Source organism: Daphnia pulicaria, chromosome 9 (assembly GCF_021234035.1).
Source record: "Daphnia pulicaria isolate SC F1-1A chromosome 9, SC_F0-13Bv2, whole genome shotgun sequence".
Classification (NCBI taxonomy): domain Eukaryota; kingdom Metazoa; phylum Arthropoda; class Branchiopoda; order Diplostraca; family Daphniidae; genus Daphnia; species Daphnia pulicaria.
Window position 1 is genome coordinate 574,980 of NC_060921.1, and position 16,373 is coordinate 591,352.

Genomic DNA, 16,373 nt, shown 5'->3' on the forward strand with positions numbered 1-16,373 from the left:
AACTGTTATCGAGCCGCCAGCTATATGCATGAGACTCGTCGTTTCTTCTATTTGACTGGACATTTTTTCCTATTACATTTGAAATTGTTTGGATAACAACCAACACGGACCAGATGTGCTGATGAACTTTTGTCTTTCTTTGTGCCCATTGCGGGATGTGTCAAAAATCCATCAAGGCAATTCATCTCACATGCTGGATACAAACAGAAACAGTTGCGAAATAGCGGTGAATCTTAATTTAACAATCAAACGGTGGTTGCTGTTTTCTGCGGGAAACGCCCAGCTAGTAATTTTGAATAAAATAGCGCCAAACAGTGGAACTAGTTCACTGTGTGAAATGTCGAATTTCCATCCTTTTATATCTTGCGTGTGATTTCAATAAAATCACAGAGATTAATAATGAGAAACTAGCCTGAGAGTTCAAATCTATGTACAGTGAGTCTCTCTTGTTCTGTTTGTTGTTGGTTTTGAACGCTCCCCATCAACGGCCATCGACCTGTGGCCACGTATAGAGACGCTCAGCATAAAGAAAAGTCCATTCGTCCGCATCCGAATAAAGTCTTGTGTCTTTTTCTTTTCTTTTAAAAAATGAAATACCCGGGCGGCCGCTCGCTACACACGTCAAATGCTAAGCAGCCAAAGAGCCGTGACCGGTTGGCATTGCGCAAGTGCCGAGTCACGCGCATCCCCCAAAAGCCCCAAACGACATCACCACACCACCACCGCCCCATCGCCATTAAAAAAGAAATTGAAAATGTTTCATCGGCCCAACAATCAACTTTCTTGTTTAATTTTTCTTCTATCTCTTGAATAATAAATGCGCCAAATAAAATTGCTGCCATTGGCCGAGTATATTTCCAGAAGGGGTTATCATTATTATTACAACCATCATAATAACAGTAGAAAGAAGAAATGCAATTGTTTTCAATTAAATTGAATGGTATCAACAGCGCCATCGGCTGTTGATGATGAAGGGATTGCCGGAATAGTTTCGGCTGCTGCCGTCTTGTCGTCTTTGTTTCCTTCACGATAGCCAAGGCCATGATGCCCATAAAATCCACCGCCACCACTGTTGCTGCTGCTGCTGTACGTTTGCTGGTACGTACTGCTGTAATGGTTGGTGTTGTAGCCGTAGTTGTGGCCGCCGTAACCGTAACTCGTCGCTGGATAGTAATAAGCGGCGACTGGCTGAGACTGGACGTAGTACTGCTTTTGCGGGTAGTAATTATTATAAGCTCCTCCGCCGTAGTAGTTGTTGCCATAGTAACTGGGGTAGTAAGCAGAGGAAGCGTGGGCATAGCCGTAGCCGTAGCTGTAGGGACGCTTCCAGTGATGGCGAAGGTCGACCGTTTCACCTTCACCAGTTGAGGTGCTGGCCGGTGCATCGCTGCTGGGAGAAGAGTCGCCGAACGAAATGGAAGGTTCTTCTTGAGTCATGACGACGGCAGCCATGAACGAAACGACGGCTATCAACTGCGAGCGACACATGAATTATTCAATTTTATTCAGATGGGACGACGACACAAAAGAGATATGAGAGAGATTAGATGGGAAGAAACTTACCGGCAGTAAGGAATTCATTTTGGCTGCGAGTGAAATACCAAACGAACTGGACGGTGCCAAACAGCAGACTGACTCTGGTAGTGTCCCAACTGCCGTCCATTTATGCCTCCACATTTTTTGGTTGTTATGGAAATCGTAAAATAAAACTAAAAAACTAAAGGCGGAAGTAAAATAATAATATAAAGGAAACCCCCCCAAAAAAAATTCCCCCCGCTATTAAGTGGTTGCTCAAAGGCAAATTTGGTTATTTCCAGGGCGTCAATCCTTGGTGAAATGCGATGTGATGAGCAACGTCTCATGACGACGACCTTGATAACTCAATCCGCAATTTTTTTAAAATAAAGATCGTGCCATTGAATATATGACGTCATCTCTGTTTCAGTCCATCACGTTTGGTGGTGGACCAATGATCGATCCACCGAATTTTGACAGAATCCATACTCTCTTTTATTTCTTACCTTCCATTCAGGTTGGAAACTAAAAGGTAGAAATTTCAAGATCAACAGACGCCGAGGGCTTTGTTATTTCCCCAACTAAAATCTCCTTTTTCTTTTGGGTGGTTCCGTATAGCCTTGAGAAGAAGTGTCCATTATCCAAACCTACTACACCTTTTCCCCTGGCATCAGTACTACATTCCGGGCGTAAATTTACTTTTTTTTTCTTTATGAAAATAAAAAGAGACATACGGTCTTCTTCTTCTGCTGTCCATGTCGGGATTCTTACTCTTTTATTTATATAGCCTACGGGCTTTTCAAATGGCAGTCATCCTCTGCCCATGCAAAGACACCAAGAGAAATACCCCCCACAGAAGAAGATAAACAATCGGGAAAGGAGAAAGTATTTGTTTAAATAAGCCTTGCCAGTTGAAACTGAAAGTCAAGTTTAGAATATACAAGAAATTCAGGGACGACCGTATAATTATATTACCGAGTTATTGCAACTAAAATGTGATTATACCTGGCCGATGGTGGAAAACATCAAACGATTTGATTTACGAGACATTTCTACTCGATTTATAGCCACTTCCCGCTCTTAGTTGTTGGGCCATTTTCTCACGATATTTAATCGCGCTTTGTTAACTTAACGACGTGAAAATCTTTGTTTTGCCAAAATAAAATTGACGCTAAATGATTTACTAGCCTCAATTTCATTTGATTTGTATATGAATCAAACTGGGTGTTAATGTTTTGACGACTCGCGTGTGCTGCCCGTTGACCGTGAAGGTGCACGGGATTCCCGTTAGATTTGCTCTCCCAATGCAGGTCAATTTACCGATTAATCTGTGCATACTAATCGCAGTCACGTTGGCCAATGATGTTGATGACACAAGGAGAGTTTAAAGACCCCGCCCATCTCCAATCCGTTGACATTGGTTCGACTTTGATATTTTTAGCGGATGCCATTCCGCGAGTTGTACTGTCGGAATTCCTTCCATTTCTATCACTAATGCGGATGGGATTTTGTTTTTCTGTTTGTTCCGCCAGCGTGACTCGGGAGTTAATAGAAACTCTTGTGAGGCATCAAAAGCGTGCAATAAAAATCTTTCACGCGTTGTTTGCACAGGGAAAAACAAACGATACGTGGGAAATACGAAAAACAATCATGACAACGCCAACAATTATCACAATTGAAACGGACAAACATTTGCGGTGAACATGTCGGCCTTCGAAACGAATTGACTTTGACTCGACTTTGAGACTTTGCTGGATGTACTTCTGGCCGGAACGTGAATTGTCAGGCGATCTATCGAAATGTATTATCAATCCATCATCGAGAGCGTGTGTATAATTCTCTCTGCTCTTCTTGTTTTGTTTTTTTAAGAATTGAATAAATGATGTCGTTGCGGAGAACGTTCACCCGGATAGAGGAATGCCGAATCAGCAAGTAGAATGCGCATTGAACTTGTAATGCGCATTTTCGTCTGCCAACGTTGAAATTCCACGGCTGACTCGAGTCTTATCACGACAGTTGAATTTCTAATGCAACATAGTCCCACTAGATCAGAGATTCCATAAAGTTGCAAATCGCTATCACAATCTGTTATTTCTTTTCTTTAATTTTATTTAAATTGAAGCGAAACACAAAATTCAAATGTCATGAAAAACGTGGGTTGTCTCAGCAAGGGCTGCGCCATCTAGAAATCGAGCTGGAAATTTAATCTATCGTTTCTCAATCTAAAGAAAAACTCGTTTTGTTATCATCTCTGATTCTCATCAAAATGTACCGTAACGAGTTTGAGTGCGCCTTTTTATTTTAAAAATTTTCTACCATTTATTTAATACAGCGAAATGGAATTATTTCTATCTGATTATCTGCAGCGTGCAGCACAGCTCCGGGGCAAAGCATTTTTCCTTTATTGGCAAGCGCTTTGCATACAATTGACCGCTGTTGTAGTAACAATTGCATCATTCCGCATAGACTGTGCGGCACATTTGCATAAACATTTCGTCCGTTATTTTAGTCCCGGTCAAAAGTGGCCACCTCTGCCAAGTTATAGTGATGACGAGTCTTTCAATTGAATGTTTTTTTATTCGCGTTTTCTTTCGGTTCAACAAAAACAAGTTTAACATTAAGGAAATTGTGCTGTCATTTTGATAGGGAGAAACATTAATTCGTCATTTGTGGAAAATGTCAATTTGGTTATTGACGTTGCGCTCAGCACCTTATTGTCACACGCTTTCTTCCGTATTGTATTGTAGGAAATGATTTGGGAATAACGAGTGGAGTTGGGCAACTCTAACGAAATGTGGATCGTACAAATTCAAATGGTCGTTGGCTCGTTAATATTCCGGTTTTTGGGCAAAGTCGACGGTTCCAGTGCTAGCAGGAACATCAGCAGCGACAACAGAATCGACTGCGGGAGCATCGGCAGGAACTGAAGGTGCAGCGGCGTCGCTATTAGTGCCAGAGAGTTCAGTAGCTTCTACAGCGGGAGCCGTGCCGTTGGCCTTTTGTCCTTCACGCCAGCCCAGATAATTGCTGCCGTAACCACTTTCTGAGAATCGTAAAAAGATTGGCAAACAAATTCACGTAAAACTATCAGATAAAATCTTATATGGCCGAATGATTTCAGTTGGATTCAATTTTTACCAATGGAAAGGCTGTTGTATCCCGAGTTTCCGTATCCGGTAGTTCCGTGCTGGATTTGGTTGTTGTTGGTTCCGTACAGCCCTCCCGTGTTGTAGTCGGTGTTGGTGCCGTACCCATTGTTGTTTCCGTATAGTCCCGTGTTGGTGCCATATCCGCTGTTGGAGCCCAAGCCGGAATTGGATCCGGAGCCGAAGCCGGAATTGCTGGATCCCGATCCGAATCCAGCGTTTGATCCCGTATTGTAGCCAGTGTTTCCGTAGCCCGTGTTTCCGTACCCGGCATTAATACCAGTATTGGTGCCATAACCTGCGTTTGTTCCGTATCCGGTATTGCCAGTGTTCGTTCCATAACCTGTGTTCGTTGTGTGTCCGGAATTCGTCCCATAGCCAGTGTTACCGTAGCCAGTGTTACCGTAGCCGGTGTTGGCGCTCCCGGTGTTGCCGAACCCGGTGTTGCCGTAGCCAGCATTTCCACCATAAGCTATATAATGAATCAAACATTAAATCATTTGCCATCTTTTAAAAAGATAAAAACAATGAACTCACTGCCGCCGTAATTGGAGTTTCCTCCGGCATTGTAGCCCGGATTGTTGTATCCACTTCCGCCATATCCTGCTAAAAGATCAAAGGTTTTTTTTTTTAAATAATACGACTTTCATTTTTCATTTTTTAAGACGATGCGTACCTCCGTTGTTGTTGGCGTAGCCATTATTAGCTCCGTAGCCGTTGCTGTTCTGGTAGTCCACCTTTTGCTGGTTGTTGTAACTGCTACTCTGTTGCTGGTGGCTGCTGCTCTGCTGCTGGTAGTTGGTGCTGCTCAGCTGGTGACCTATCACACGAATGGTTGTTGTAGATTGTACCATTGTCCAAAAGTCTTATTGCATTACCTGCTGATTGGTGACCAGAGTTGGGACGGTATCGTTCGTCGACGTTTTCACCTTCAGCCAATTCGGATTGGGCGAGTAATTCTTCGGCGACAATTCCGGCTACTTCCGGTGAGATGACAAGTTGTCCTTCCTCTTCAGGGTAGGGCATGGCAACGGCCACAGTCACCAACATCAACTGAAATCAAAATTTTCGTATTGAATTTCAACTTTAGTCAACGCTATTAATTATTTTTTAAATAAAAGAGACTCACGGTTAAGATGAAACGAGACATGATTGCTTTGTTTAGCGGCGGATGGGATTCCGGCGAAGGGATGTGGCCGCTGGGACGGTTGGAGTGCGGATGTTTCTCATTCGGCTGAATCCCAACGGTATTTATAGTCAAACGAAAGGGGGGATGGTACACACAGTAGAGAAGGAGGGGGGCAACAGTGCTGCTAAGGGTGGCGAAGAAGAATTATGGGAAAAAGATTATTCAAACCACCTTGAAGAAAACAACAAAAAGGTTTGGTGGTTGGCTGGGGGAAAACCAAAAGGGGAGGAAAAAACCCATCGACTTTCTTAGCTTCTTCCTCTTCTTCGTGTTCCGCTGCCTACCGAGTAAAGTCGACACTACCAGGCACAATACACCCAACAACTAAAAAATTGAAAAAAGAAGAAATGAAAAAACAACAGGTAACAAAGGTGTGTGCGGATATAACTGACAACAACACGTGATGGCCGAAAGGCGTTGGATGACTGGCTGGGGTTTTCCTCCGTGACGCCACACAGTCAAAACACAAAATAAAAAATAATGGTGTGTTTGACTGTTTGCTCTTGTGGAAATCCATCAAATGCTGAGCCGAGTGTCTTCCTGATTTCGTAATAACGCCAAACGTAATACTTGTTTAAATGTGTTACGAGCTGTTGCGTGAATGGGATTTCCACTGTATGTAAACATAAAATAGGAAATAGATTTTCTGCTTAATAAATCGGAATAAGTAACATACTCTGAGGTTTTCAATTAAAATAAGAAGGCAAAACTAAGAAAAAAAAACTTTATAGCCTGCTATTGCCACCGTGGTAAAGGAGCGGCTATTTAGTTTGGACTCTGATACCTGTGACTTCAATGTTTCTGCAATTTCTGACTCATTAGCCACATCTAAAGTATCGAGAAGTTTTATTTTTTAAATTCTTTTTTAGAAGTAGAGCACGGAATGGGTGTAAGAAAAAGACCGTTTATTGTTCGGTTTTGTTGGGTGAAGAAATCGTTCGTGAATTAGTCTCGCGAGTGGACGTCACCAGTTAACTAACTATAAAGACCACCTCAAAAATTTCGTGTTGGTAAATTCGTTTTCGGTCTCTCTGAGATAGCTGACAACATCCAAAAAATCATTCGTCGCGTTATTCGACTGGCTTCATTATTGGTAATAAATTTTTTATTTTTAGTTTAAATTATTGATTCAGTAACATGTGTTTCTCTGAAATTCTTTTGTAATTTTTATATGATCAATTTTTAATTTGTCTTACTAAAAGCTTGTTAGTTTATAACTTTCGACTGATTGGTCTCGAATTATTTATCTGAAATCAAAGGTTTTTTTACCCAGTCTGCTACCAGCTTTTTCTCTGTCGGTGTCCGACGAAAAGCGACTAGCAGATCACGAACGGTGGAAAGGCCACGTCTTTGATGACGTGAGCGACTCAAACTACCATTTTGTCAGCAAACAAAATCTTAACCTTTATCAGTTGCGCAACAAAGCGTCAGCAACAGTATCCAGTGGTAAAAACGGATACTCGAAAACCAAAGGCCCTTCATACGGTCAGGATAATTTAAATCAATATGGGAATAATAAACCAAACTGTACTGATGAAGGTATAATATAATCGGAATTTTTAAATTTGTATTAATCGCTGCATGTTGAAACGGGTTGATTTATTTGTTATTTCTCAGATGAGGAATTCGATCATCGAAAGAAGATTTGGAAAGCAAGTCTGATCCTGGGGTCGGTTGGCTTGGCCTTGGGCAAATTGGGTCTCGTTTCAATTGTTTCACCATTTTTGTTTGTGGAGGATACCACAACAACAACGTCAACAACATCGACAACATCAACTAGTACATCAACATCTACATCAACTACTTCAACATCAACGACATCAACATCAACCACTTCCACATCAACAACATCGACCACTACTACCCCTACGACCACAACATCGACAACAACGACACCAACAACAACGACAACAACGCCAACAACTACAACGACAACAACGCCAACAACTACAACGTCGACGACAACCACAACTATTGCGCCTAGTATTTATATGTTTCATTCATGCATCAACATTTTGTCAGAGTTCGTTTTGACGAACAAATCTTAATTTCAGTTTCTTGCACCACCACGACGACGATGACAGCCGGAGATTACAAAACCATCCGAAATCCTGGTGGACAAGTGGCACAGTGTCTTGCCATCACGGTACCTGTTGGCAGCAAAATTCAAATTACTTGCACGGTCGTCTATACGCAGGCTGGCACCTACACTATGGTAAGTCGTGATACAACAAGCTACATGGAGCAATTTCTTTGATGGAACTCACTCATTTCTCGTGCACCTATTTTTGTACAGTTTTACACGAACGGCGGAACAACTCTCATCACCGGTATGGCCGTTGTGGGCGTGGTGTACACGTCGACGGACAACACGCTGACCATCGAATCCCTGGCCGGCAGTTCCAATGCTGAGACGCTATGCTGCTCATGGACAACAGTTTAATAGAACCGCATCGTTTTACTGCAAGAACTTAAAAACCTACAAGAGATTTTAATTTCAGTTCAATTCTGCGATGTCTTGTAGTCACGGCTATGCCTCTTGTTAATAAATAATAGGCCTTTATGATGTGAAAGGGGATATAAATTGTACACAAAATTTTAGTTAAATTCCCGGAGTCCATCGACAATTGTCCAATTGTCCCGTTGGAATTTAAATTTTTCTTACTTAAAGATTGTTTCAATTATTTCACAACTGTGGACTGATTTATTCCTTTTAGCCCAACTTATTTAATGTCTCTCAATTGTTTTTGGCAATTTTACAATCTCAGCGGAACCTCCCTCATCACCAGCACGGGCACAACAACATATACGACGACGGACAACACGCTGCTTATCACTTCCCTTGGCGGCAATGCCTTTATGAGTGAGCTGCTTTGCTGCTCATAGGCAACTATTCCATAGACACAAAGTGAAAAAAATGCAACAAACGTAAGCACCGTTTTTTAGTTATAAGTGTATTGAAAGAAGGAAAAATGAGAACAGAAGCCTCGTAAACGGTTAGTAAAATTTCATTCCGTGTTATTGCTCAAGTTCTTGCTTCAATTGAAGATCCATAAAAATTTGTCTTTAATTCTTGGGGGCGATTCCGTTGACGAGAACGTCCAAAGCGCCCTTCCAGGAGTCCATGTCATGAGAAGAGACACCGCTGGCAGCCAACGACTCCATCAAAAGGTGACCAAAGTCCTGAAATGAGAAAACAAGCAGAGTTAGCTTGTAAGTTGGTAAATAACAATCAAATAGGCGAATCTCACCTCCCAAGCACTACGGGGAATGCTACGAGCGGCGTGGGTGTAGCGCATGTAGTTGATGTTGCCCAAAAGTTGGAGCTTGTCGCCGGTAGCAGAGACGATGGTGTCCAGGCGGTCGGCGACCAGGGCGACTTGTTTGTTGTACTCGGCATCGCCACTCAGGGATCCCACAGGGACGCTGGCGAACTTGGCAAAGTATTTCTGGATGCGGGGAGTCTCCTTGAAGAGCCTTTTATCCAAAAATTAATAATATTATAACATTAGATTGCAGTAAAGGTTTTAAAGGAAGTACTTGATCATGATGGAAGAGACCATCGCATTACGGCCACTTCTAATGTTCTCCCAGCTCCTCTGGACGTCACGAACTTGGTGGGCAGACAATTTGGTCTGGGGATCAGCCAAATCTTCGGGGTTCCTATCAAGTTAAATGCCATCATATGTTAAATTTGCGTCAATGTTTTAACAGACAACCATGAATTACTTGAGGGTCTTGGAGATGCCAGCAACCAAAGCGGTAAGTCCGTTCTTCCAGGCGCTCTTGGCCTCAGCGTTGAAGGCGCTGCCCAACTCTTCAGCGAGGACTTCCTCGAGGACGGCACCGAATTGCTACAAATTATTCGTATTCAATTTCAATTCAATATTTACTTTTTTAGAAATCTTCGTTGCTGAAACAAACCTCGAACATGATTGGAGTAGCACCGCGGGACTGATGGGCTCCTCCGAGAGCGTTGAGTTGGCTGGCCATCAACTCCTGGCTGGCCAGGGACTGGATGACGACGTTCAAACCGGCCAAAATGGTGTAGGCTTGGGCCAAGAAGTTGCCGTTAGTCATCAGTTCGTTTTTGGGGACGCTGGCGAACTTGGTGAACATCTTCTGGTATTCGGGATGGGCCTTGATGAAGCGGAAAAGAATCTGAGGAGGAACATCGCTGTCCCTCTTGGCCTGGTCCCAGGTCTTGCGGATGACACTGCGGTCGTGAGAGCTCAGGATGCCTTCCTCTCCTTCATCGGCAGAGACGGTGGTGACGGAAGTGGTGACGGTGGTCGTGGTGGTTGCAGACTGACAAAAAATATTTCAAACTAATTAACATCAAATGTAATTGTATGAGCGAATAAATTGGGACTTACCACGCTGGCGAAAGCGACAACGGCCAAGAGAAAGGCTAGTTTGAAAGCCATTGCTATACGAGTAGAAGAAGAAGAGTTTAGTTCTGGAAATATCAGTCAGCTAAGTCATGTCTTTTCTAACATTTTCAGTTGCCTTTTATAGTAACAGCAGACTCTCGGCTGGGAAGAGACGGAGGACAGATGTATTAATGTGGCTCACGTGCTGATTTGCATGCGCAAATGAGTAAACGCTATAGACTTTGACATTTGAACTGATCTCATCTGTCGGGCCATCCAATTTAGTCTGTGCATCCCATATATTGCAGCATGAAGGGAACTACGTGATGTCCAACACGTTCGGTTTATCTCTCCGTTTGGTGGTTGGCGGATTTTGTTCTGGATGCGCATCCTTTTTTCATTCCAGGTTTATATCTTCGATTGATTTGTTTTATTGCTGAATTTTTGCAGGTAATTATTTTAATTGTCTTTATAATAGCCCTTCATAATTTGTTATTTTTATTTGACTGGCTAAAGGGACAAAATCTGACTTAGACATTGGCCCGGCTGTTTTGAAAATCGTTTCGTCTCGACCCTCTACTTACATTTATGCGTCCAAAACATTTAACACGTGCCTGGTGCGTGGTCATCAAAAAGGTTAGTCGGGTGATATTTTTAAAATCTAGAATCAACAAGGCCCTAAGAATACAGTGAGCTTGTATTACTTTAACGTACGTGATACAAGCGATGCGCTGTTTTTGTTGACTAATAATTCACTTGTAGATATTTACATTAACGATACCATTTCCAAATTTAGTTCAAATCTGTTTTTTCTTTTATTTTTAATACGCGCACGTGCGCATGTCAGAGAGTAGCATTTGCTGTGAAAATGTTTCGGTTTCAACTGGTTAGTTCCCATTCCGATGCATAAGTCTTTAGGTTTTTTAAATGTTATCTGTTTCCTGTAGCTAGTATACGCGGTCGCTGGTGATGCAAAATGATGCAGCACAATAGGTGAAGAAGCCTGTAACAACGACACTTATTAGACCAAAAAAAAACCCAAAGGTGTATCGACGATGAAGCAAACAGCCAACGCCCTCAAAAGATTTGGTTTTTTTCCCTGTCCAATTAAATTAAGCAAGAGAAATGAAGATTTGTATCCGGAGGTGTTACGCCACTTCCACGAATACGCACATCCCCTTTCTAACCTTTGCCATTCTTAGATGTAAGATGTTTCATTTCAATTTGTCTAATTCCAATTTTATTCTGCATCGATTTGTATTGATTTGTGGTTGCGTTATTGCCATTGGCATGGCCATTGCAGTAACTCTACGCTCTATTTCGTTTTAAAATGAAAAATCAATTTGACAAATTACCGCTGCGAGGTCGACCTTGGCATTTCCGGATTTGGGTTGGAAACCAAACTTGCCCTCAATCTCATTTCCGATGGCTATTATTTAGTGTCTTGTCAGTTCTCAATGAATGTTACAAGTGCTCTGGTTGTTTTTGTATTACCTTGTCGTGGGAAACACGATTCGATATATCCGTATCACGTGATAGCCTTGGAAATCCATGCCCCATTGAATAACTCTGTTATAATAATTTTTGTTTTAACGCCTGTTTGATATACGGGATTCTGACGTAAAATGTTTTCGATAACTTTTTATTTATGAATTAATCGTTGCTTCGGGCTCTTACGCATAACGCTAGTAGGCATATTACATCATTTGGATGGAGTCGGACAATTTCTTCACGGACCTATCCTTCAAATCCCATCATCAGGAAATGTAATCAGCAGTCAACCGTAAAACGATTTAACAACCTTGCAAGAAAAGGAAGGCCATTGATAGGTAGGTTAATTATTTCCCTTGGTGAAAATTGTATAAATGTGCCACCGACATTGTAGAGTGCCAATATTCTCACTTCACCAGTTGAAGCAACTAGTAGTATCAACTCAAGCAGCATGCATCTCTTAAGCTCTATCATGGTAAACTTAAATTTAATTTAATTGCACTAATTGTTTACAAATCGTTGAAAAATAATATTTGTTATTTTTGTTATTATTATGTAGTTTGTAATTGGAGCAGTCGTGCTCTTGACTATTAATGGAACGGAATCCTTCGCCCTCGGTCGCAATGTTACCGCCTTCTTAGACGACGATTATCACGATACCAACAGCAACGAGACATCCACAGACGACTATCACCTGGACAGTCTGGAGCTGACCGATAATCAGACTTCACTCGAAGACGTCCATCCGCACGATTCGTTGGAATTCAACAGCCGATTAGTCAAGCGGAATTTGGAGTTTGCGCTGCTCGATCAGTCGACTAGTAACGGAAGTCTTGTCCTGGTATTAACTGACGACGGATTATCCTTGGAAGACGTAGCAGAGCAGGAAGACCAAGCCAATCCTACCATTAGGGTCGACCATCTTCCCCAGGATGACTTACATCACCTGCGCATCGATTCCTTGGAAGTTGTGGACGATTTTGACAAGCGTCATGTCCCCGCTGTTGGTGATGCTGGACTGCTAATCGTACAAGGTGCGGACGGAAGTGAGCACGTCTTTCTAACGGACGGTCATCATTTTGACGATTATTCTTTGGAAGTTGTCAGTAATCACGACGAACAAGTCTCACTGCTTTCGGCCTTGGATCAGCAGCCGCTCACTGGAGTCTTCACCCATCCATTGTCCGACGATTTTTATCTCGTCAAGGAGTACTTGGGCGACTATTACTTGTGGGAAATGGAGGACGAATTGGCCAGAGCATACCTGTCGCAATCCGTCAATCTCAACGATCCAATCGTGTTCCACTTTACTGATGATAGACGACCCAAGAAGCTAAGTGCAGTTCATTTTGCTCAATTTACACCTGTGCAATCAGTATTGAACGATCGGATTCATGCCACCAGCCCTGCACTTTAATTCGTGGTACATTACGTTCGGACATGAGGGTTGTTTTAAAATGTAAAGTATTTTGAAGGATTCCGACACGTCGTATTATTATATTATAGCATCACTTTTCTAATAACACTTGTTTCCAACAATTGTATTGAATTGCATAATTTTTTTTTGTTACATGGCATCAGATATCGTATCAGATATAATCAAATAAAAACAACAAAAGAAAATCTTTGAGATAATTTCACCTTGTTGTAAAAAATCAAAAATCGACCTTTTTTACCCATCCCAGGTCATATCAATTTTCAACGTTTTAGCTTTTTAATGCTGTGACCAACATCATCTGAATTAATTTTTTTTAACAATGACAGACAATTTTGCTCTGTGTGTCTTTATCGGTTAAAGTATACCTGGTGCAGTAAACTCAAACATTCAGTGTCAGACTCACCTACTGGATTTGAACTGGTAGACATTATTTGGTCTGAACTAACAAGAATTCTCCATCAATTCGAACATCTAGTAGCTTGCAGTTGGAGCCAAGGCGAAACAAATACTGCAGACGAGGGGTATAACCACTGTCCTGCTCGTAGTTTTATTACGGACTCCAATTCATAGGCACTCTTTGCTGTTATTAATAAGAGTGGTTCCGATTACGGATTCCAGTATTTGAAATTGGAGGAGTCCGCGGGCTAAGCAATAGGCGCTATCTTCATTCTTTTCCGTCTGGAGCGCTGTTGCATCAAACGATAGAGAGTAGAGACATAGCGTGGCGTTTTCTAAGCTTTAGGGAATGAAGGTGTGAACTGTGAATTCTCATTCTCATTTCCGTAGTCAAAAACTCAAAACATAATATTATAGAAACAAACTTCTTTGGTCGTGCTTGTGATCGTTTTTCGAATCCAAGTTTTGTCAATTTTCCTAACCTTTGACAGAAGCAAAAATGATTAGTCCTACACGATGCCAACCTGTGAAATATTTCCCTCTCTATATCCCATATGGAAACTTTCAAGCTCGAAACGTACTGAAAGATTTCAGGGATCAAAGCTTTGGTGAGAAGACTAACAGTAAAACTGCTCAGGTATTTTAACATGCTTTTAGCCTTTTAGTGTGGTCTTAGTCTTACCTTGTTGACCATATATAATGTATCTAGGTTCTCTTTCTTGGAACTGGGGAGGACATGAGGAAAACTCTTCTGGCAACAACAGCTGAGCATGTCAACAATTTTCACTTCCATCTCAATAGCAATTGTCCATCAATTGTGGCTCGCAACATTATGATGTTGAAAATTCTGTCAGCTCAAGATTTCGATCCCATTAAGGAAGAAGATTTCAGTTTTCTGTGGGATGTTTGGTATAATACCGAGTGGCCAGAGATCACTAGAAAACGATTTCTCATTGTTTTAAATGATCTGTTGGATGAGAAGTTACCAGAAAATGTTACTGTTCCTGATCCAAACCATTACAAAAGTCTGAAGAAAATCTGGAAAGTTTGGTACACCATTTCTTCAAGAAACCAATCAGAATCTGAAATGCTGTTGTGTAAAACCAAGATGAAGAGGTAACTCAATTTCAATTACATTCTTTAACTTGAACCTAAATTGAAAACATTCACACTCTAGATCTGAACTTTTTGTAACATCACACGAAACCACCGTTCTCCCCCCTCGCAATTCAGATGAAAAAATAACCCATGCCAAAGCTTTTTCAAGAGCAGTAAACGAGATCACCAAGTATTTAATGAAGAGAAATGCGATTGGAGACCTGGAAGACTCTTTGGGGCGGATAATTGAGCAGGAATTTCAAGCTTTTTTCGAAAGAGGCAGCTGCCGACTCCAAAATGAATTGGAAACGGTGTGTATTAATTCGTCGTTTCTAAATCCTGACACCGAGCAATGGCAAGTCCACTACTCATCGTGCCCATTCCTTGGCTATCTTCCATTATCGCAAGATCAAGAACTAATAACCTCAGTCAAAGACAAAATTCTTCTACCCACCTGCCAAAAAATTCTGAAAGACACAGTGAATTCCTACCGAAGTCGTATTGCAGACATCCAAGTATTTTTCCACTTAGAAGATGCCCTGGAATTTTGTTTCACGAACACAAACAAGTTTGACGTCATCGACTGTTCTAGCGCAGATTGTTTCGGACTTGCTAATATCCTCAACGCTGCAAGTGGAAGATTGTCGAATAATCCGGGAGCCGTTTTGTTTACTAGAAGTACAGAGTGGGAAAAATTGGCTCCTACTGTAGAGCTGTACGTTGAGCATGTTCTTTGCTGCCCTTTGAGGATGATCCCCACAATTTATGGATTACAACTGAATGAGCACGTGGAACTTGGATCTCGGTATCCACCCAGTTATTATTTTACCGCCGTGGCAAACCTTTCCTGGCAGAAAGCAATTCATTTTCAAAACATTGCTATGTCTCCTTCCTCCTCTTTGACGGATTTTTTGAACAAGCTGGCCCAGAAATGTTTTATTAGCGAGCGCTTTCCCAAGCCCAGTCAGGTTTTAAGTTACCAAATGGCAGTGATAGAGAGGCATCATTATTCTCCGTTAACATTTCACTACATCGTCAGTTCCATGACACAACGCCTTGGAGGAGATCACTGGTTCAAAGATGCTCACCTATTGGAAATTCCTGCCCTTTTCAACATCACAAGACGTACAATGGAGGCCTGGGAAAAGGGCCTGGAAATTTTGAAGATAACAGCAGAAATCCCCATCAACTCTATTAACGAAGATGCATTTAAGGTTTTTCAGCAATTGCGTTTACCTACTTTTCGCTTGGTTCTCATGCCTTGTAGTGTGACAACCAGCCATCTTATTCACGGAATCGTTCTCAAGTGTTCAAGCATAATTTTTTCTGGTTCGATTGAATCTTACGTCATCGACAATTTCTCACTAGAAATGAAAGAAAAAAGCGAGAAAATTGTCGCTACCTTTTTAATGGCATCTGATCACAACCTTCCTGAAGCGTACCGTGTATACGTGATTGACAGCATGAATCATTGTGCTCTTCTCAACTTCGGTTCTCTGAAATCTATGCGCACTGAAAAGTTTCATCTTCCTTACCCGTTTTCTCGTCCAACACTTTCCCCTGTTGTTGTTCCCTGTCTTGGGGCATCGGTCATGAAAGTCACCAGCTGTATCGAGTCCGAGGATGAATTCAAACTGAAGATAATCTTCGATTGTAACGAAGATGTTTCAGGTAAATTTTTTTGCGTTTATTGCTAAGTGAGCAGTTAAATTCTTTATCGTTCGATT

At 41.8% G+C, this 16,373-nt stretch overlaps 7 protein-coding genes across 11 annotated transcripts in view; 3 read left to right on the forward strand and 4 right to left on the reverse strand.

The window, feature by feature from the left end:
* Positions 1-16,373, reverse strand: part of LOC124312826 (exportin-1-like) — a 639,300-nt gene that overhangs the window by 304,909 nt on the left and 318,018 nt on the right. The gene's annotated exons all lie outside the window — the stretch shown is intronic.
* The window catches only part of LOC124312831, a 154,738-nt gene that overhangs the window by 137,075 nt on the left and 1,290 nt on the right, over positions 1-16,373 (forward strand). The window contains exons 1-4 of one of the 3 annotated variants that reach the window (XM_046777323.1): positions 11,081-11,085; positions 11,135-11,141; positions 14,628-14,664; positions 14,726-16,317. In XM_046777323.1, coding sequence (XP_046633279.1) covers positions 14,636-14,664; positions 14,726-16,317 — 1,621 coding nt within the window. In that variant the 5' untranslated portion in view covers positions 11,081-11,085; positions 11,135-11,141; positions 14,628-14,635. Of the gene's footprint in view, positions 1-11,080; positions 11,086-11,134; positions 11,142-13,869; positions 14,186-14,257; positions 14,665-14,725; positions 16,318-16,373 lie in introns of those variants that run through there. The other 2 variants (XM_046777321.1, XM_046777322.1) reach the window with 2 other exon arrangements.
* Positions 828-1,692, reverse strand: LOC124313345. Its single transcript, XM_046778228.1, has 2 exons — positions 1,564-1,692; positions 828-1,473 (listed from the first exon to the last, which is right to left on the reverse strand). The coding sequence occupies exons 1-2, from the start codon at positions 1,675-1,677 to the stop codon at positions 925-927; spliced, it is 663 nt and encodes a 220-aa protein (XP_046634184.1). The 5' UTR covers positions 1,678-1,692; the 3' UTR covers positions 828-924.
* Positions 4,084-5,950, reverse strand: LOC124313189 (uncharacterized PPE family protein PPE40-like). Of its 3 annotated transcripts, none has more exons than XM_046777977.1 (6): positions 5,791-5,950; positions 5,543-5,714; positions 5,338-5,481; positions 5,199-5,267; positions 4,654-5,133; positions 4,084-4,558 (listed from the first exon to the last, which is right to left on the reverse strand). In XM_046777977.1, exons 1-6 carry the CDS (start codon positions 5,809-5,811, stop codon positions 4,344-4,346), a joined length of 1,101 nt encoding a protein of 366 aa, XP_046633933.1. In that variant the 5' UTR covers positions 5,812-5,950; the 3' UTR covers positions 4,084-4,343. The 3 variants fall into 3 exon arrangements, with proteins under 3 accessions (XP_046633933.1, XP_046633934.1, XP_046633932.1); XM_046777978.1 differs by having other exon boundaries at positions 5,199-5,264; positions 5,540-5,714; XM_046777976.1 differs by having other exon boundaries at positions 5,540-5,714.
* On the forward strand, positions 6,734-8,293 carry LOC124313723 (cell wall protein DAN4-like). The gene is made up of 6 exons (XM_046778536.1): positions 6,734-6,765; positions 6,838-6,943; positions 7,110-7,389; positions 7,468-7,833; positions 7,905-8,065; positions 8,147-8,293. Exons 1-6 carry the CDS (start codon positions 6,734-6,736, stop codon positions 8,291-8,293), a joined length of 1,092 nt encoding a protein of 363 aa, XP_046634492.1.
* Positions 8,795-10,345, reverse strand: LOC124313209. Its single transcript, XM_046778012.1, has 6 exons — positions 10,227-10,345; positions 9,775-10,158; positions 9,580-9,704; positions 9,391-9,513; positions 9,102-9,327; positions 8,795-9,033 (listed from the first exon to the last, which is right to left on the reverse strand). The coding sequence occupies exons 1-6, from the start codon at positions 10,275-10,277 to the stop codon at positions 8,917-8,919; spliced, it is 1,026 nt and encodes a 341-aa protein (XP_046633968.1). The 5' UTR covers positions 10,278-10,345; the 3' UTR covers positions 8,795-8,916.
* LOC124313255 lies at positions 11,956-13,337 on the forward strand. Its single transcript, XM_046778084.1, has 3 exons — positions 11,956-12,052; positions 12,109-12,189; positions 12,274-13,337. The coding sequence occupies exons 2-3, from the start codon at positions 12,166-12,168 to the stop codon at positions 13,129-13,131; spliced, it is 882 nt and encodes a 293-aa protein (XP_046634040.1). The 5' UTR covers positions 11,956-12,052; positions 12,109-12,165; the 3' UTR covers positions 13,132-13,337.

What these genes read in the sequence shown, in the direction of transcription:
- LOC124313345 (XM_046778228.1), bottom strand. Translation starts at nt 1,677, where the DNA reads ATGTGGAGGCATAAATGGACGGCAGTTGGGACACTACCAGAGTCAGTC. An exon ending in AAATGAATTCCTTACTGCCG is followed by an intron (nt 1,474 to 1,563) that starts GTAAGTTTCTTC and finishes TGTCGCTCGCAG; the next exon opens with TTGATAGCCGTCGTTTCGTT.
- LOC124313189 (XM_046777976.1), bottom strand. Translation starts at nt 5,811, where the DNA reads ATGTCTCGTTTCATCTTAACC. An exon ending in CTACGCCAACAACAACGGAG is followed by an intron (nt 5,268 to 5,337) that starts GTACGCATCGTC and finishes TTGATCTTTTAG; the next exon opens with CAGGATATGGCGGAAGTGGA. An exon ending in AAACTCCAATTACGGCGGCA is followed by an intron (nt 5,134 to 5,198) that starts GTGAGTTCATTG and finishes TTCATTATATAG; the next exon opens with CTTATGGTGGAAATGCTGGC.
- LOC124313723 (XM_046778536.1), top strand. Translation starts at nt 6,734, where the DNA reads ATGGGTGTAAGAAAAAGACCGTTTATTGTTCG. An exon ending in AAAAGACCGTTTATTGTTCG is followed by an intron (nt 6,766 to 6,837) that starts GTTTTGTTGGGT and finishes CTAACTATAAAG; the next exon opens with ACCACCTCAAAAATTTCGTG. An exon ending in AGGCTGGCACCTACACTATG is followed by an intron (nt 8,066 to 8,146) that starts GTAAGTCGTGAT and finishes ATTTTTGTACAG; the next exon opens with TTTTACACGAACGGCGGAAC.
- LOC124313209 (XM_046778012.1), bottom strand. Translation starts at nt 10,277, where the DNA reads ATGGCTTTCAAACTAGCCTTTCTCTTGGCCGTTGTCGCTTTCGCCAGC. An exon ending in CTACTCCAATCATGTTCGAG is followed by an intron (nt 9,705 to 9,774) that starts GTTTGTTTCAGC and finishes AATAATTTGTAG; the next exon opens with CAATTCGGTGCCGTCCTCGA. An exon ending in TTCCCCGTAGTGCTTGGGAG is followed by an intron (nt 9,034 to 9,101) that starts GTGAGATTCGCC and finishes TTCTCATTTCAG; the next exon opens with GACTTTGGTCACCTTTTGAT.
- LOC124313255 (XM_046778084.1), top strand. Translation starts at nt 12,166, where the DNA reads ATGCATCTCTTAAGCTCTATCATG. An exon ending in ATCTCTTAAGCTCTATCATG is followed by an intron (nt 12,190 to 12,273) that starts GTAAACTTAAAT and finishes ATTATTATGTAG; the next exon opens with TTTGTAATTGGAGCAGTCGT.